At 43.0% G+C, this 20,885-nt stretch overlaps 1 protein-coding gene across 1 annotated transcript in view; it reads right to left on the bottom strand.

The window, feature by feature from the left end:
* Positions 1-20,403, bottom strand: part of Atp1b3 (ATPase Na+/K+ transporting subunit beta 3) — a 31,827-nt gene extending 11,424 nt beyond the window's left edge. The window contains exons 1-3 of the mRNA XM_057767369.1: positions 20,154-20,403; positions 3,247-3,375; positions 467-574 (exon numbers count right to left, since the gene is read on the bottom strand). Of these exons, the coding sequence (XP_057623352.1) occupies positions 467-574; positions 3,247-3,375; positions 20,154-20,262 (346 nt within the window). The 5' untranslated portion in view covers positions 20,263-20,403. The remainder of the gene's footprint in view (positions 1-466; positions 575-3,246; positions 3,376-20,153) is intronic.
* Between the last annotated feature and the right edge of the window lie 482 nt (positions 20,404-20,885).

Consider the following 20,885-nt stretch of genomic DNA (forward strand, 5'->3'; position numbering starts at 1 on the left):
AAGTAAACCAAAGCTCTTACTATTTCCTCATTTGACTGTCATTATATCCATAGGAATTTGGTTAAGCCAGCTATAACAAAGATGTTGGCTACAATGCTTATTAGAGAGAATCATGTACTGGTGACTCTAACAAACGTAAGATGAGCACATTACACTCTGACACAGGCACTGTCCCAGACACATAGGAGCTCATAACAGGCTGCGGTGCCAGCAGTGGGGGGCGCTTGCCCAGCATGCCAGCACCACAGGAGATTCTGACACTCAGAGGCACTGTTTACAGGACACAGATTTGCCTTCATTCTTACAGCTGACAGTGAGTTTACTTGCAGATCCTCCCAGCTGTCTGTGTTTGAAACAGGGAGAACAAAATTGGAAAACAGACTAAAAATGCTGCTTCTCCAGACAATTCCATGTGGCACTGGGCTCTGCAGGAACTACAGCTCTCCCTCTTCTGGGTCACACTTACGCTCTAGGAACCTCTTCAGGTCTGCAATGAACTTTCCATAAGTACTTGGCTCAGACATGTCGTATGTATATTCCAAGGCAGTCACTGGTTTTGGAAAAACCATGAGTCCTAAAAGAGAGACAGAGAGGGTTATTAACAGTAAGAAACTACCTTTCCTTACTTTTATTCCCGAAGGGCTGTGTGTCCACAGATAAGTTACAAATTATCAACAACTCTCTATTTGGATCAAATAATGAAAAATATCTAAAAGAACTCAAATCTTTAAAACTAGTTAGACAAATTAATTAGAAACAGTCCCTAAATTTAATTATTTTCAGTTAATTATAATCATCACTCCTTCCTTTAAAACATACTGTTTTGCCAGGTGCCGTGTTGCCTTTAATCCAAGCACTTGGGAGAGAGTGGCAGGTGGAGCTCTGTGAGTTCAAAGCCAGTCTGGTCTACAGAGCTGGGGGCACCACCAAAGAAACACACAAAAATCCTGTTTTACTCTGAATTGTGTGTGCACGGGTGAGGGACGGATGGAAAGCAGCATGCACACATGCACTCCGGAGCACACTATCAGGTGCCCCTACTCTCATCGGCTTCCACCTTATTCTTGAGCCAGTCGTTTCTCAGTGAATTTGGAATTTGTATTTTTTTCTGCTAAGCTGGCTACTCAGTCAGCCTGTGGCCTTCCTGCATTCACCCTCCTCACTGGAGTTACTGGTACAAGTGGCAATGCTTGGCTTTTACTGAATGTTAGGAATCTGAACTCATGTTTACATATCAAGTTCTCTTACCACTGAGCAATCTCCCTTGCTTTTACTTTGAACTTTCTAAACCCAGGTTTTTATCAAATACTATTTTAGGTTTTTTTGCTGCTTGCTGTTACAGATTAAACAACAAAACAGAAACCCTTGAGCACACCAGAAACTAAGAACGTAAGTATAAGCCACCAGCAGGTGCCCACCTGTTCTAAGCACTTTATCATTCAAAATACAACTATGAAAACATATTAAAGACAGTCTACTCTTTTCAGTTAAATAGTTTCCATTTGGAACCCTGTAAATACTCTTTTCCTTCAATAAGCATTCAAGTATGTTTCTTACGTACCAAATTTGGATTGCAACCAGTAATAATTTCATCAGGAGTTGATAGCCATGCATATAGAGCAAAGAAAGGGCAAACATACTTGTCTACAAAGAATAATCCGGCTTCTAACTTTAATGCAAACATTTCTCATATACCTAAAAACTTTGTACTAAATGCACACTTGTTTATATATTTACTTATTTATACTGTAAAACTACAATACAATGAATAATATTACAGAATTCTGGGTTTTTTTGGGGGGGGGTAGGTTTTCTGTGTACAGTTTTGGAGCCTATCCTGGAACTTGCTCTGTAAACCAGGCTGGCCATGAACTCACAGAGATCCACCTGCCTCTGCCTCCCATGTGCTGGGTTAAAAGGCATTTGCTGGCACCACCCAACTTAGAACTCAGTTTTGAACACACTTTACTGTTTAGATGGTCTGTACAATGACAAGCAGTTTAGCATTTCTGAAGTTAGATTAGATTATGGCTGATAATAACACAGTCATATATAACTTAGGAAGAAAATGAAATTTAAATTAGTGTAGGCAGAGGACAAAAGGTATATTAGTTGTAAACAAAAAACTAGAAAAAAAAATGGCTGTGGAAGTTGGTGTGGATTCTCTGGTAATAAAGGTCAGAACTCCTCGAAGTGGGAAAAATATGAACTAGAATGCCTCAGCATGAGTGTGAGTAGGATAACTCTGTTGGGAAGGAGGGGCTGTCCTGCTCAGCAGCATCCTTGGCTTCTACTGGCAACTACCACTCCAGTTCCAGTAACTAACAGTGACTCCAGACATTGTCAAGTGGTCCCTGGAAGAGTGGCTGACAAATCAAATATTCTACGGAGCAACTTCCCACTTTCCCCACCTGCTGGGCCCACTCATTCTCCTTGCTACCTGGATTCCACTCCTCTATAGAGACAGGCGTGTCCTGTTCTAGAAAACCTGTTACACTTGGGGAATTCCATGCACTACTTTTCCTCTTAAAATGTCATCAAGCCCAGGTCCTCACTCCCTCAGAACCTCTCTTATGGAGTTCTTTTTCACTTTTCCTAATAAATATTGATTTACTCAGCTGAAAAAGCCAGGACTAGGCTAGGGATGTAACTTGGTGCTAGAGAACTTGCTTAGCCTTTGTGGCGGGGGCGGGGGTACAGTTTAATTTCCAGTATTGTCACACAAACACTGCCAGTTCCTTGAGGCCAACTCCTGAGGCAGAACTAGCATTCAAAAACTGTTTCAAAAGAATAACATCAGGTGAAGAAAATACAGTTTACATAACTAATGTTTCAGGTAAGAGGGTTTTTGCTAAAAATACATTCTTTAGTATAACGGATTTTTAAATGACAGAGAATTGGGCATATAAAGAACACATTGCCTTCACTCTCTAATGATGTCATCTTTTTTACCACTCTCATACCAACCAATTAAAACCACAGGGCATCTATTTTATCAAACTAATAGTATAACTCAAGCCAGAGCCAAAACATGTGCTTCCTCCATACTGAACTTCTCAACTCTTTGTAAGATTCCAACTCACTTCACTAAAACATTCATTTCTGCTTATTCCCATCAAAGGATTCAAAACTGACCAGTAAGTGACTGTAAGTACGAAGTTCATATTTACTAAGTTCACATTCCTGAACCAAGGTTTAACCATATGCTGTGATGTTTAAAAGCTATGATAATGTCAACACCATTACCTGGACTCGTAATCTGGTCTCGGTATTTCGGAATCTCATCATTCAGTGTCTGGAGCATGGCCCACATTGTGAACGTGAAGAGTGCAGCCAAGAACCCATAGAAAACTAGGTAGAAGAGCAAGATCAGACCTGTAGGAGAGACAAACACCGGTGAGATGAGATATACACAGGGACTCACGCGGGCTCGAGCAAACCAACTGTTCAATGCAGGGGTGGGGCCCATGCTTTGCCATGCACGCAGCCAACTATCCTCATATGGAGGGTACAGAAGTTGCCTAAGCAAGGAGAGCTCTGGCAAGCAGCTGCCTCTAACCCCATGAGCCCTCCTCTCATCATGTCCTTCCAGCAAAGAAGTTTTCAATACTCATTCTCTGGTTCAAAGTTAGAACTTTAGCCAAGTGGTGGAAGCACACACCTTTAATCCCAGCATTAGGGAAACAGAAGCAGGTGGATCTCTCTGAGTTCAAGGTCAGCCTGGTCTAGGAGCAGTTCTAGGACAGCCAGAGAAACACCACCCCCCCCCAAAAAAAAAAAAAAAAAAAAAAACACAAACAAACAAAAAACCAAGAGCTTTAAAAGTCCAGCACATGGGGGAGTGCTTCTCAAAAAGAATTTCATGCCCTCAAAACTAAGATGACTTTAGGTGGAACACCCTCCCCCGACATACTCAGATGTTTAAGTGGCAAGTTAAAAAACAAAAACAAAAAAACCCCTCCTCTATACTTCAGATACTTTAGGTACAATACAGTTGTTACGGTTCTGTTGGTGGTGGCTTGTTGGGAGGGAGGGCGGTTGTAGCTTTTTGGAGAGAAAAGGCTGGCCTGAAACTCAGAGACCCACCTGTTGAGTGCTGGGATTAAAGGTGTGTGCCACCACACTCGGCTTTATGTTTACATTTTAAAGGGTGAGTTAACTTAAAGAATAACCAAGAAATGTGCAGAGAAGGAAAAAAATCATAAAGATGAAATTCAATAAAGTTTGAAAACAGTGGTTAAGTAGAAGGGCTCATGCAAACATGCAGAGAAGAGGACAAGACCAGAAGCAAGCACTGCACCCCAGGGCACAGCTCTGCAGCTAGGCACAAAGCACCATGTTTCAATACCCAAACTCAGTCCCACCCCTATAACTGGAAAACACTTAGGTCATCCCAAGCCAATGATTTGTTTTGGGAACACCAAAAATAATCAGTATTTTTTCACTTATCAGCTACATTCAAAGTTCTAATATTAGAAATGACTATCTTCAAAATTATATATCAGAATATAGTTGAAGTAATTTATTAATATTTAAATGTTTTTTAAAAGTAATGGATGATGCAAGGAAAAACTAAAGAATATTCAACTCTACCGAAATGACATCTTACCCGCTTTACTCGATCTTAATATATCTAAGTCCCTTCCAAGCAGAGGCGTGGCAGGGACTCCTAAGAGGACTCCCACAGGAACAAATTCGAAGGGCTTATAAATTTCATAATAATGAAAATCTGAACATACTTATTCATCCACACCCCACAAGTTGATACACAACTTTCTTCAATTCTCAAAGAACAAGATCCCAAAACAGATTATGCCCAAAGCCAGATAAACTTTCTTTACTGCAGGCCAGAAATCCACTTCAAAGGGAAATAGTCTAAGCAATGCTGACTGTCTAACAGTCTAACATTGGCTGGACTTAATTTAGACGGCATCCTACCCTTCCTCCCAGTTACCAGACACAGAGTGAGTGGACAGAAAGAAGAGAGACAGAGATCACCTTCGGGCAGCATCGCTTCCCACCACCCACTTCGGTCCTGCTGCAGAAAAAGAAAAAAGAAAAGGAAGAAGAAAAACAAAACCAATAAAAAAAAAAAAAACAAAAAAACACCAATCTCATGGGGTGAGTCATGTGCTACAGTGAGAAAAGAAACAGTCACTGCCTCCAGAAGAGGTCGCAGAGTGGAGCAAGCACCAGTCCTAGGTGCTCACAGGAAATCTCAGGGTGTCACATCCTGACAAACAGCACACTGCTGCCAGAAGAGCTCGCTGGCGAAGACGGGAGAAAAGTGCTTAAAAATCATCCCAAAAGGTCTCACATCTGCAAACGTGTTAATTTCCAGGGAAAACAGTATAAATGAAACTCATGAACAATCCAAAAATCATTATACAATAAAAGATAAGTGTTAAAGCTTCACATGAGGACTTGAATTAATAAAATATATATACAAATTTGTGCTGGGGATGTAGCTCAGTCTGCAGACTGGGTTCCTTCCCCAGCACTGCATACTGGGTGTGGTGGCTCCTGCTGGTAACTCAAGGTCATCCTTGAGTTAGAGCTGACCCGGGATACACCAGACCCTGACTGAAAACATCCCCCACAGTACCCTGTACCAGATACCAGGCAATGAGGTACTTCTAGCGCTTATTTGCCAAAACACAAACCCAGCACTTAAAAACTAAAGCTAACCTCTCTTATAAACATCATCCAAGACTACTCAACAAGAGCCCTAACACTTTCTCAGTGTAACCACCTCTTCATCTCTGGAGGAAGAAAAAATGGCAGAAAATAAAAACAAAGTTGTAACTTGCCCCAGGACTTGTAGTTAAGTCTGCAGATGGGCTGAACTCAACAACGAGGTGGTTCTACCTAGAAAATCTAAAGCTCTACATCGTGTGGAGCCTTTGCAGTGTGCTATCTGCTTGGCCTACGTACCACAGCAGCAAACAATAAACAACCATTCTATCACATGACTCATAAACACTTGCTGACTTCAAATCCTTCAAGAGACTTTAGTCTTTATCCAAAGGCAGAAACTAACAGTGTTGAATATGGTGGTGCATACCTGTAATCCCAGCACCCAAGAGACTGAGGCAGGACTGCAAGTGGACAGTAGCCTAGAACTCACAGCAAAATACCCCTTCAAAACACAAAGCATCACTGGGTGGCAGTGGCATACGCCTTTAGTTCCAGCACTCAGGAGGCAGAGGCGGGAGGATCTCTGTGAGTTTGAAGCCAGTCTGGTGTACAAAGCAAGCTCCAGGACAGCCAGGATTGTTACACAGAGAAATCCTGTTTCATAAAACCAAAAAAAGAAAAACAAACAAAACAAAACCCCACAAAATAGCAACAACAACGAAAAGAAACTAATATGAACTTAAAAATTCTGAAGAAGCCGGGTGGTGGTGGCACATCCCTTTAATCCCAGCACTTGGGAGGCAGAGGCAGGCGGATCTCTGTGAGTTCGAGGCCAGCCTGGTCTACATGAGCTAGTTCTAAGGACAGGCTTCAAAGCCACAGAGACTGTCTCAAGAAAAAAAAAATCTGAAGAAATGGGGCTGGAGAGACAGCTCAGCAGTTAAGAGCATGTTGCTTTTGTAAAGGAACTAGGTTCAAGTCACCACACCTACACTGATGGTTCACATCTATCCTAAACTCCAGTTCTAGGAAGTACAATGCCGTCTTTTGCCCTTAAAGGGCATCAGGCAAGTTTATGGTGCACTTGCATGCATGCAGGCAAAACACACATTAAAAAAAAATCTGAATATCACGATATCACAGACAGACATGGTAAGTCACACCTGTGATGTCAGCACAATGGAGGCTGGAACAGGAAGTTGTCAAAGAATCTCCATTTCAGCCAGCCTGGACTACAAAGTGAGTTCTAGGACAACTAAGGTTACATAGCAGGACCCTGCCAGAAAGAAAGAAAAGGGAGGGCTGGCCGGGTGGTGGTGGCGCACGCCTTTAATCCCAGCACTTGGGAGGCAGAGGCAGGCGAATCTCTGTGAGTTCAAGACCAGCCTGGTCTACAAGAGCTAGTTCCAGGACAGGCTCCAAAACCACAGAGAAACCCCGTCTCGAAAAACCAAAGAAAAAAAAAAGAAAAGGGAGGGCTGAAATTTATTACTGAATAGCATTCTCTGCAAAAGCCACTCTCACTGTCCAGCAGCCCCAGTGCTACCTTCTGATTCTACTCTGGGATCACTACATCAGCATGTATGTACAACTAGAAATCCCTTCTTCAGTGGGCACCGACTGCTTTCTCTTCTTTTCTGTCATACTGTGAATTAAGCTCAGGGTCTTGAAGGTACTTGGCTAGTACTTCACTACCAGCCCAGACTTCTATTTTTGTTCTTGAGACAACCAATTTTCAAAATGGTTTTCTTCACTTCTGATGAGGAGACAGAGCTAGGACAGAGCTCCAGCTGGAGCCAGTGTGCCAGGACGGCTGGAAACATGGGTCTTGCTAGTTTGACCTGACTCTAATCTAGTGTCCTACTTCCATTCCCCCTCTCAGCACCAAAAGGAAGCTAACAGTAGTACCAACCTGAGTATTCATTTTACAGAAGGAAAACTCAGAAGTCAAGGTTTGTTTTCACATTCCCATTTCCTATTGCGTGCATGTGTGAAGGCTCATATACGACAGGCAGGATAACTCTCAGGTTCCAACTCAGGAGACATTAGCTGCTGAGAGTTGATAAGATAGAAACAAAACTCCAGCAACAAACTAGAAATGTGTAGAATGGAACTGCAGTGGGGTTTACAGCAAACATAAGGGTTCAAGTCTAACCTAATCAACTGCACCTACTCTTAAAAAAAAAAAGCTTACTTGAGGTCTGGTTCATGTGTTATCTATACAATTAAGAAGCAATAAATCTGGCCAAGGTTTACCCCGTCTCACAACAAACAGGTCCCATCCCATTCTGTCTCTTTGATTCAGCTCTAACTGTAAAATGTAGTCCTGCTACCAGGTGAATACAGGCCTCAGATGCTCCACCAGAAAGCTGGGTCCCAGATGTGTCTTGGAAATATTTTGCTCCTTATCCTCAGCTTCCATCCCTCACTTAGAAAAACCCAACAGAACTCAGGAGAGTTGTACGGTTTCTCTCAGGTGCTGTGGTCAGGGGAAGCCTAGAGCACATCTGCTCATACCCTCGGAGCCACTAAGATACAGCTTAGTTTGTACTGAGTCTCATCTTTTAGTGACACTAGATTGAATCCTAGACTGCTCTAGGGACTCAATTTACAACCCCCTTCCTTCCTTTCCTGACAGTCAACTGAGTTCAACATCCCTAAACCATTGGGATGTGGGTCAGCCCTCATTCTGAAGCCAGGGATCTAACTTAATGTCTTCATCAGCATAACAAAGACAGAAAATCCCAGGGTTCTAAAGATCACATCAGAAATGGAATAAAGACAAGTTCTTCAACATAGACCACAAGCTTCATCAAAACTGGACACACACTACCAGCCCAGAGGGCTGGGCAAGAGTATGCAGGCCAGCCTTGGCTACAATGAGACACTGGCTCAAAAAAGACCAAACGGAAACAAAAGCAGCCCTGAGTACACACCCTCAGCATTTTGAGCCTTATGATTTGGTTCACTACTTTGCAAATTTTCTAGTTACCCACAGGAATCTGACATGAAAGACAGCTCAGAAGATTCTGGGATCAGAAACTTTTACTTGATAAATAACCATTTTGTTTATAGTCTTAGTTATTTTAAGGCAGAGGCAGGTATGCTTTTCAAAAAAAAAAGTAATTATATTAGGTGACACAAAGTTTAAAATGTTTAGTATATCTGAATTTTTAATCTTTTGTTCAGACAGTTTCATACATGTACACTTTGTATCCTACCACCTCCTCCCCCATGTCCTCTCTTTCATGAATGTAATGCTGCAATGCTGACCAGTCTGTAAGGTCTTGTGCAAGCTATGAGAATTTAAACAACAAAAATAAATGAAATAAAATAAGAAAAAAGAGAAAAACCTAAAAACAAAAGTAGAATGTTACTAGAATATGGCTTGCCACTGACATTCAAATGTACTATACAGTTTAACTGTTTCTAGTATGTCCAGATTTATACAACTCTCTTACATTTAAAACTATTTCAGCAAGATCTATCTCCTACCACCCCCCTCATACTCATCCTCATTCTTTGTCCTCTACCTCACCAGGTTCAAGCAAGCACAATTTTCTAAAAATGTCTCATAAAGAGAATGACTTCTTTCAAGGCTCACCTGTATCTAAACATGCCTGAGCATTTCAGCCCTCTCTGTGGCTATTAGTCCACTGTACTAATATCATATACATCTCACTGACCCTTGAGCTACATTACAAACTACACTAGAATATCCCCACAAGATGTGCTGGATATCAGTTTCATTTCTCTTGTGTATTTATCTCTATGTTAAATGCTGGGTCACATGTACTTCTATGCTTAGTGAGGTCCTCGCCCTCACTGCTGCAGGTCAGACCAAGGAGTCTGCGGTGCTGATAAGTACTCTACAGCTAAGGTATACCTTCAGTTCTGTTTAGCACTTTGATTTATTGATTTGTGTGCTGGGGACAGATGTCAGGCCTTGTGCATACTTGATTACATGAAACCCTGACTCAAATTAAAAGAGACGTAGCATTAGAGGTAGGAACCTCCATGACTTTCTGTGGGTTCAAATTTTGTACTCCTGTTGTGTATGCACACACACACACACACACATAGCCCCACAATCATGAATAAAAACTTTAATGTATCTTTGCCAAATGTCCAGAAACAAAGAGATAACAAGGTCAGAAAGTATTTTTCAAAAACAATCAAGTTGCCTAAGATACAGAGCTTTGGGGTCATCAAAAAACACACTCATCAAATCTAAGAGCATCTGTTCATAAACTAGCCATGAACTAAATGAAAACCAAGTGGGCTAGAGGTGTAGCTCAGGGATAAAGCTCCTATTCAACAGGTGTGAGGCCCTCAGTTCAATCCCTGACATCTCTTGTACCCACAGAAAACTATTTTTTTTTAATTTTTACTAAAAAACAAAGCAGGCATACTAGCACATGTCTGTAATCTCAGGCCTTAATCCCAGTACTCAGGAAGCATAGGCAGGTGAATCTCTGGGAGTTCGAGGCCAGCCTGGTCTACAGAACGAGTTCTATGACAGTCAGGGCTACACAGAGAAATCCTGTCTCAAAAAAAAAACATGTGCCAACTCCACACACATACATATTAAAAATGATTTAATAAAGAGTTAAAAATGTATTGACTAAAAGACAAAGACGAAAAGTTGTCAAGTTTTTAGTTAGTTGAAGAGTAAACTGGGCCTAGGACATAGCTTAGATTTTAAAGTACTGGTCTAGCACCATGAAGTTCAGGGTTCAATTCCTGCACAGCCAGGGTGCCAGGGGCTGTAATCCAGCACTCTATGAAAGCAGGAGGATGAGGAGTTCAATTATCCCAGACTACTTTTAGCCTGGGCTATAAAATCTTGCTTATACTGGGGGTGGGGTGATGTACAACAAACAAACAAATATATATTTTTGTTGTTGTTTTAGTTTTTTGAGACAGGGTTTCTCTGTAGCTTTGGAACCTTCCTGGAACTAGCTCTTGTAGACCAGGCTGGATTCAAACTCACAGAGATCTTCCTGCCGCCTCTGCCTCCCGAGTGCTGGGATTAAAGGTGTGCGCCATCACTGCCTGGCTGACCCCCCATCATTCTTTTTTTTTTTCCCTAAGACTTATTTATTAATTATGTATACAGGGTTCTTCCTGCATGTATGCCTTCAGGCCAGAAGAGGGTACCAGATCTCATTATTGATGGTTGTGACCCACCATATGGTTGCTGGGAATTGAACTCAGGACACCTCTGGAAGAGCAGTCAGTGCTCTTAACCTCTGAGCCATCTCTCCAGCCCCCCCCCCCATCATCCTTAAGACTTATTAGGTAGAAAGATATAAAACATGGGCTACCCCCAGAAAGAGAAACTGGGGAGAAAGCACAGCACCCACATGGCAGCTCCAATGCCTTCATCTGACCCGCGAACAATGCAGGCAAAACGCATACATTATAATAATAAACAAACAGGATGGGATAAACTGGGCATGGTGGCTGTGGTTGGCTCATGCCATCACTTGGTGGGAAGAAACAGACAAACTAAGTCTGGGGCCAATTTGATCTGCATACCCAGTTCCAGATTAGCCAGGGCTTAATAGTGAGACCCTGTCTCAAAAAAAAAAAAAAAAAAAAAGTGGAATATAGTTCTGTAGTACAGCAATTACCTAGCATGAGCAAAACTAAGTTCAATTTCCAATAACAAACACAACACACAGTAAACTAAAAAATAGAATTCAAATATTTAAAAAGAAAAGCTAAACAGCTACAAAGATGTACAGTAAAAACAACTCAGGCCTATGAACAAGAAACTAAGTGGGGGTTGGCAAGATGGCTCAAAGGGTAAAGGCTTGCTATGAGTCAAACCCTACAACCTGAGCTCAATCCTCAGAACCCATGGTGGAAAGACAGAACCACCTCAACAAGGGTCTTCTAACCTCCACATGCAGAACACAAATATTAAATAAAACTTAGAAAAAGCAATCTATAAATTTCCACACTACAGAATTTTATGCAGTTATTCAGAAGAATTAAACAAATCTACATATTGTGGTACTGAAACACAGGCAAGTCATAGTAAATAGAAAAAAATCCCAAACCCTACCTCTTCATATAAAAGTGGAAAAGAAAAGGGTTGATGAAAAAACTGAAGCTTTTTTTAAAAATTTATATTTCTTATGCACACTGGTGTTTTGCCTACATGTCTGTGTGAGGGTGTTATATTTTGGAGTTATAGGCAGTTATGAGCCGCCAAGTGGATGCTAGGAATCAAACACAGATCTTCTGGAGGAGCAGTCAGTGCTTTTAACTGCTGAGCCAGCTCTCCAGCCCTGAAAACTGAAATTTCTTTAGGAAACAGACTGGTGATGACATTTCAATCAGTATTATTTACAAATGTACAGGCAAGCTGAATGAAATTTAACAGTGAACACCCAGAATCCCGGTCTACAGTTAACATTTACCTTACTGTGTCTAGTTTCTGAATGCAGTTCAAACAGCAGATGTCAATGCCCTTCAGCCCCCAAACAACTCACCATCCTAACAGCTAAAGTTGACGGAAAGTTTACAGATCATTACATTTGACAAAATTCGTTCACCCCTACAACCCCAACTCCTACTGAAGAGATAACCTCAAACCATCCCAGTAGATCTCTATTCCCACTGCTCTACACTCAGCCTCCGTTCTGCACATTTTCACAGCATGCAAATAAAATCATCTAGTATGTACTTTCTTCAGTGAAGCTTTCCCAATGAAATTATGAGGGCTTTTGTTTGTTTTTAAAATACACAGTCTTATGAGTAGCTCTGGCTGTCCTAGAAATCCCTATGTGTACCAGGCTAGCCTTAAACTGCCAACTGCTGGAATCAAAGGCACGTGCCACCACACTCAGCATCATCCATGTCTTGTATGGCCTTAATACATTTCTTAGTTGAGTTGTACTCCACCGTGCAGGCATACCAGTTTGTTTGCCTATTCTCCTACTGACGGACACCTGGGCTGTTTCCAGTTTAGAGCTATTATGAACAGAACTACTATGCACATTCTTGTTACAAGTGTTTTTGTGGATATGTTTTCATTTCTCTTGGGTAAACACATAGGAGAACTGCTGGGTTGGGATGTAAGTGTATATTTGCTTTTATAAGAAGCTGCCAGACTTCTTCTACCCAAAATAGATACATCAAGAATCACATGTTTAAAAGCACTAACACAGATAACAGTGATTGCCCAGAGAAACTGATGGTAGCAAGGGACCTACTGAGTATGGATATCTATTTGTAAAACTGCAAACAAGTGTGTTGTTACATGAGAGTAGGAACCCAGGAGTCTACATGCCATTCAGACCAGTTCAAATTATTTTTTTCTTCCATGCCTTCTTTTGGGAATAGAGGGCTGAGACTGAGACAGTCTCACACAACTCAGGCTGGCCTTGAACGTCTGGTTCTCCTGCTGGCGTCCCAATCTCTAGGGTTACAGGTGTGCACTCCTGAGCCTGGCCCACTTCAATGTTTCTTGAATCAGTCTACAATAACCACTTTTATGTCTAGAGTCAACAGACGCAACTCATTTTTGTAAATCAAATACTGAGAAGGCAGACACACAATTATCATCCACTTGGAGTAACGGTAAAGCCACAATAGGCACCATGTAGCCAGCAAAGCCTACACACTCATTTGGTCCTTCAGTGTTTGCTGCTTCCTGGCTGAAAGCATCCAGACAGGCTCATACAGTGACATCTGAAATTCCGTGCCTTTTCCCCTTTATCAAGGTCCAGAGGCTCTTCAAAGAGAAATATAAGCTTAGATACAGATGTGAAACTGGAACTTAGGTCTGGATTCTGTTCCAGTATGATCTTCTCAGTGGACTCCTGAGGGAAATCAAGTATTATACATGCACCATGTCTTGTATGTTCACCCTTATTATGATGCTAGAAACTTCAATATCAGTGAGAAATTTAGTGGAACGCAGTAATCTGGCTGACTGAATTATGCCTTCTTGTACAATGAACTACATCAAACTTTCAGTATAGATCTAAGTGACTAACTCAATGCTCTCTCAATATCACTTCCAGGACTAAATGAATCACAAGCTGAACTTTGCTCATCCCAAAAAACACACTATATGCTACAGGGACATAAATGCATCTGTAAATCCCGCATTATGGAACACACACACATCAGGTTCACAGTATTAGAAACAAGAGGTATTATTTTCACTTAGAGTACATCAGAAGGCTTGAGGCAGTTTTGACATGCAAAAGAAGTCACACAAATAGGGAGAACTAATATGCAGAGAATGAACAGTATGGGGAAAGGAATAAGCTGGCCATTCTGGACCAAGGAGGCTTTGAGAGCAGTGCATACGACCACAAAGAGGTTAAGTGTGAGACCACATGAAGATTGCAGCGAGGCAGCTGGCTTATGACAATATAAAAAGCCCATGACTAGACAGACATGCACACCGTGGATCCTAATACAAAGACACCATGGCTGCTGGGATACACCTCACAAGGCAGCACACAAAGTCTACTACATAGGTGATTTTAAAAAAAAAAAGCTGGCAGTCATTTATGCCGGTAATCTAGCACTTTGGAAGATAAGGCGGCAGAACTGCCTCAAGTTCAAGTCTTTATTTATTTTATTTTTTTTGGTTTTTCGAGACAGGGTTTCTCTGTCGTTTTTGGAGCCTGTCCTGGAACTAACTCTTGTAGACCAGGCTGGTCTCGAACTCACAGAGATCCGCCTGCCTCTGCCTCCCGAGTGCTGGGATTAAAGGCGTGCGCCACCACCGCCCAGCCCCTCGCCCTTCTTTTAAAGACAGTTTTACTGTGAAGCCGGGCAGTGGTGGCGCACGCCTTTAATCCCAGCACTTGGGAGGCAGAGGCAGGCGGATCTCTGAGAGTTCGAGGCCAGCCTGGAGCTAGTTCCAGGACCGGAACCAAAAAAGCTACGGAGAAACCCTGTCTCGAAAAAATAAAATAATAAAAAAAGAAGGGCAAAGGAACAAGGTGACTTAGTGAGTAAAAGTATCTGCTTCCAAGTTTGATGACCTGAGTTTGATTCCTGGGACCCACACAACAGTAGGAGAGTCAGCTCTAACAGGTTGTCTTGAGACTTCTCCATGTGCATTGTTGAAATATGCACAAGCACAGACACACTGAAATGAAACACAGTTACTTAATATATTAACTAAGTGTTAAGAAGATAAAGTCATTCTCCTTAAACACAGAATGACAAAATCAGCTATTTATATGTTAGGTATTATAGGCTTTAAACTTTTATTTACATATAGGAAAACAGACTATTAGAATGTCATCAGCAATTACATGAAATGGTTAGAGACCAGCAGTATTTCTATTTTAAAAATCACCACAATGCAAATATCAGAAAACAATAAATTTATCTTTCAAAAGTAAATGTTTTGGGAGCTGGAGAGATGTCTAAGAAGTTAAGAGCACTGGCTGCTCTTCCAGAGAACCTGGGTTTGAATCCCAGCAAATCTCATGGCAGCTCACAACCATCTATAACTCCAGTTCCAGGAATTCGACACCCTCCCCGACCTGCAGGGGTGCCAAGCACACACAGGGTGCACAGATATGCATGCAGGCAAAACACTCATACATAAAAATAAAATCTAAAAAAAATTTAAAAACAGTAAACGTTAAAAAATAAGTAACATTTTTCTTTTGCATAATCAGTGTTTAAATAACTAGTCCTTAATCAAATGCAACGATAAACCATTGCAAAATTATTACTGTAGGAAGGCCTTTGTTTTGTTTTTCTAAGACAAAGTCTTACTATGGTGCCCTGGCTGTCCTTAAACTCAATATGTACACTAGGCTGGCCTGCAACTTATAGCAATCCTCCCGCCTCTGTAATTCCATCTCCAATTTCCAAATAATGGAATTACAGATGTGAGCTGCCATGTTAGCCTATAAAACAGTTTTAAAAATAAAATAAAATCCACCTATTAGTACAGTTTAATTCTGATAAAAAATTCAGAAATCAACTTTGGGGAGGGGGGGGAAGCAAACTATTTGGGAGTGAGGTTCTTTAATAACATTAAAACACATATGGTCAACTGGGCAGTGGGGGCACACACCTTTAATCCCAGCACTCAGGAGACAGAGGCAGGAGGATCTATGTGAGTTTGAGGCCAGCCTGGTCTACAGAGCGAGTCACAGGACAGGCTCCAAAGCTACAACAAGAATACCTGTCTCAGAAAAAAACAAAAGAAAACAACATCAACAACAAAAATAAAACAAATAAACAAAAGCACATCCGGTCACTATCACAATGACTCCTGTACCTCCTTCCTTCATCCACCACAGGTCTACTTTCTGGACAGTTTAGGACTGATGTCTTACTCCTGTTGGGTGACACTTCAGTACATGCCCTGATCGGGTGCTGCCCCTCCCGCACTAGCCTGCATTTATAACCTGCACACAAGGTAAGGTAAGTCTTTTAAAAGTGCCTGTATGTATAGTTTCACGGAGGTCCTACTTACTGGATGAAGACCATCACCTCATAAAGCTACATAACACCTGAATGATAGCCACACTTGCCTTCTCTACAGCTAGACAACTAACTAGTCTCCTGAGAAGAGCATGTGCTCGGCGGGACCCAGAATGGAAGCAAGCGGTGGCCAAAATGGCACTTCACGAATCTATTATGAATAAAAAGGGCATCTGAACACTATGACGTCGGCTAGTTATGAACCAGAATTTATGTGGTTATTCTTAGTAATCAGAATCTTGAGTTGTAAGTCAATATTAATCTACAACATTTATCAACAGACAACCTAGATAAGAATGCCCCAAGTTTATCTTTATAATGATACCATGCCAGGCATAATTTACAAAATAGAACCTCTAATCTGGACTCTGCCCTCTCACTAACTCACCAAGTAATTTTTCTCACCTACGTCTTGAATTCCTGCTGAAAACACATTTCTTACATTACAGTATTTCATGCCTAATGTAAATTAATTTTTTTTACATAGTGTATCATACATACAAAATACAGAAACAATAAGAAACAACTCTTCCTTGGATATATTTTTGTTATTATATTCAATAATTGAATGTTAATTGTAAATCAGATGTGGTAACAAATGCCTATAATCTCAGCACTCAGGAAGTGGAGGTGGGAGAGCCTGAATTGAAGTCAGCAGGATTCAAAATAACCAAATAAATTTAACTGCAACTCATGGCACACTGCCTACCTTAATACTAGATGACAGCCAAGTCTCAGCACATTAGCTCTAATTGTACTTAATTCACAAGATCAGCCACCAGGCACCAACATTTTTGTTCTGTTCCGTCAGAAGCGGCAACTCCTTATTCCTGTTGTGTGCTCACTGTTCAGCTTGAGAGAGTAACTCTAAGTATACCTCAATCCCCACACTGCTACTCAAAAGCTTCAGATAGCTGTTTTCAATACAGTAATGTGATGTAATAAGCAAAATTTTCATTTTCTAAAATGCTTACAGCAGAATTACAGGCAGGGTTTCTCTGTGTTAACAACCCTGGCTGTCCTGGAACTCACTTTGTAGACCAGACTGGCCTCGAACTCACAGAGATCCTCCTGCCTCTGCCTCCTGAGTGCTGTGATTAAAGGCATTCACTACTACAACCAGTGCAAAAAAAAAAAATTCTTAAATATTTTTAAAGTATCTAATGTACTTATAGGCTACACCTCAGATCAAGATGGAACATATTGCAGACCTAAGAAAAATAAAACCAGAAAACTGTGGACATCTTTATAAAGTCTCAGGAAGCCTTTATACAAAACAGACAGCAACTTTACAAAGGATAAAATAATGTTTTTTTTTTTAATATTTATTTATTTATTATGTATACAATAGTCTGTCTGGTGTATGTATGCAGGCCAGAAGAGGGCACCAGACCTCATTATAGATGGTTGTGAGCCACCATGTGGTTGCCGGGAATTGAACTCAGGACCTTTGGAAGAGCAGACAATGCTCTTAACCACTGAGCCATCTCTCCAGCCCAAAATAATGTTTTTTTTAACTACTACCTGCATTAAATTTATGGAGGTGTGGAGACAAAACTAGAAATATATAAAGAGGTTTTTTTTTTTTTTTTTAGAAATGTAAAAGCAAGCACAAGGTAAGAATAGCCTCAGTGTTGAGGGTAAAACACCACTACATCCTTGGTAGGAATATACTCTGACAACTGCCAGGAACACACCATGACAACATGCTTCCAAACTCTAAAAGGTTTGTATGAGCAGCCTACAAATCCCACAAACTGATCCCAAAGAAATAAATTTGGAAAACTGTACATACACAAGGGGAGGAGGATGAAGAAAGAACCAGTACATATGGGGGAAAGAATATTTACACAGTGGGACATGAGTCAAGTAAATAAATTAATAAAACTGGTGACAGAGATCCTTTTAACATGGCAAGGTGTTTACAAATACTTAGAAGAGTACGGTTATTATCTCTTTTGGCTTTTAAAAAATGAAACATCACACAAACTGTAGAAAGACGTACCAGAATGTTAATGGTGGATCAGGCAGCTGGTTCATACAAGGCTTTGATGATTTTAAGTAAAAAGCACCCCTCTTGGCAGAGAGCCCTAAAGGCACATACATGAGTCTGGGTGTAGGAACCCTTCTCCACAGCACACTCAAGAGTCTAGGTCCATGGCCTTGAAGGCTGAGAGTGGATTTGAGCCTCCTCCCACCCACATTGCCTTAAAAGAATGCCCTTGTGCTGGGATCTTCAACCACCCCAGCCGCTCTGCACTGCCTCACAATTACCTCAAGGAACTCGAAATCTACTATTGGAGCATAAGGGTAATAAATGCTGATTCCGTAAAGAGGTCTTGCCCAATTCTTCCAAAGCTAATCCCAACTTTATTTTATGTTCCACTACAACCCTTATACTTTGCCCAATTCTAGATACTTTGTATGTTATCTATTTAAGTGCATATTATCAAGGAGATCTATATGCTAAAATAAAGATTAAAACAGCACTGTCTGAGCTATCCTGATGTTCACTCATGAAAGTGACTTGAGACAAGAGAACTACCAAAAGTCAGTCTGAGATCAGTCTGGATACAGTGAGAGCCTGCAGAAACCCTAGCGAGGTGAAGATACTCAGTGTTGGAAATGAGAAAGGCAGACAGAAAGGCAAAAGGTAATCTACAAGATAAATCGCTCTCCACCGCCCCAAATCGCTTCAGTTGAAAGTACACACCAGAAACAAGCAATAATCATCATTCTCTCTTTAACACTGGGTGGAAGGCTGATTTCCTCAGCACGTAGTGAGCTCCCAAGAAAAGATAGCAATTTAAATAAGAATTGTACATGATTACTGGGCAGTTAGGCAAGGCATCTGTAAGATGATACAGCCACTGCACTGGGATTAAAGGAGACTGAGCTCTTTTCTTGGCCCCGTAGAGTATGTAATTTTACATAGGCAAAATCACAACCTCTGGGTCTCATTTTCCTCATTTCTGAAGTGGAGGCTGGAAATTTAAAAAAAAAAAACAACAACAAAAAAACCCCCAACACCCTTCCAGGGCCCCTTTCAGCTTGTGACAGGAAAGTAGCCTTCCACCCTGCAGGAGCTCACTTCAAGTTATTTTTCTGAGCCACAGTTCATTTACCGTCTTTAAGCTTCTCAAATAAAATATCATGCCCCAACGGTTCTCAGCTCTAGAAACCTATTCTTGCTCGGAATGAGAAAAAAAAAGTCAAGGTCCATTAACAAGATACTCTTTAAAAGGATTAAAAGGATTTCAAAAAGATAAAATTGTTGAAGTATAAAGGCAATAATGGAACACACTTGTTCACTTTCTCTAACATTTTTTTGAACAAAAAAAAAGCACCTCACGACCGCACAACACCCAGAAGATGAATTCACTATATCTTTTTAAAACAATGAGTTCGCGCAGAGAAAAGCTGCTAACATTCAACCATCACCAAATGTTTTGAAGGCGAGGGGCGGGCACGCGCGCGGGGGGGGGTGTTTAGACAGAACTGTCTTTCCCCAAAACAAAATCCGCAAGGTAGAAAAGTGCTGTGACCTCCGAGCACGAAGAAACCCTCTCCGAGCCGGCCTTTCTCGGTCGGAATTCCAGTGCATGTTCGCGGACAATGTGCCCCAGTGATTAAGTCCCCGTCACACGTCCCTGCAAGCCACCCACCCACCCACGCACACACACACACATAGACACACACTCCCGACGCTCGCCCGCACTCTCCCGGGTGTCCGGGTGGCAGCGTCGCCGAGTCACAAGATAGCGGGCAGTGGAAATTTCCTCTCCCCAAGCAGGCGAGGGGCAGGTCCGGCTTCCCCAGTCGGCGCGGCCCGGGCCTCCAGGGCGCGCTCCCCACAAAGGAGGCCTGGCCGGGCCGGCGGGTCCCGTTTCCGGCGCCGCTCGCGGCGGGAACCGGCAGCACGTGCGCCCCGCTCGGGCCGGGGCAGCGGCCGCCCAGCCACGGAGCAGGGGCCCCCAGGCCGCGGGCAATGAATGGGGCCGTCCGCTGAGTCGCCCGCCCCGCCGCGCGCTCACCCCAGCTTTTGGCGGTGCGCCCCAGGAACTCTCCGCTGGTCGGGTTGTAGATGAACAGCTTCCACTCGGCCAGGCTCTGATGGAAGGACTTCTTCTCAGTCTTCGTCATGGTGGGCGTGCGGCAGGCGAGGCGAACCGAGGCCGCGGGACTGGAGGCGACGAAGGGCTCGGCGGCGCGTCCCAGCGACGGCGGCGGCGGCGGCGGCGCAGCCCAGCGACTGCGGCAGAGGACTGCAGGGCCGGGGCCAACTCTCCGTTACCAAACCACTCGAGCCGACTGAGCCGCGCCGCGCCGGGCGGCCGCTGGGGCCGCGGGAGCCTGACGTCTCCGCCCGCCGCAGCCAATCCCCGCGCCCCTGGCGCGCACCCCGGCCGCTGCCTCCCGCCCAGCTGGGCGCGGCCCGAAGGCCAAGCGCCGCCCTGCTGGCCCCGCCCCCGACAGCCACGCCCAGGTTGCCAGGCCCCGCCCGTGACGCAGGGCCACGCCCCCGAACAGGCCCCGCCCAGCCGCGGATCTATGCGCCTGTGGCCCCCGCCCAGCACCGCGGGGCTGCGGGCGGAAGTCTCCAGGGCACAGTGACCAGCTGGGTGGTGGCCCGAGGACGGTGGGCACCGGTGTCTGCAGCGCTCTCCATTGGAAGCCCAGGCCTTCGGCCATCAGCCTGCGGTGTAGCCGTCAAAGCCTGGAGGGTGTCCTCGATCCAGGTGCCTCCTGCAAACCGCCGTGGCGCG

This window comes from Chionomys nivalis, chromosome 4 (genome assembly GCF_950005125.1).
Source record: "Chionomys nivalis chromosome 4, mChiNiv1.1, whole genome shotgun sequence".
NCBI lineage: Eukaryota > Metazoa > Chordata > Mammalia > Rodentia > Cricetidae > Chionomys > Chionomys nivalis.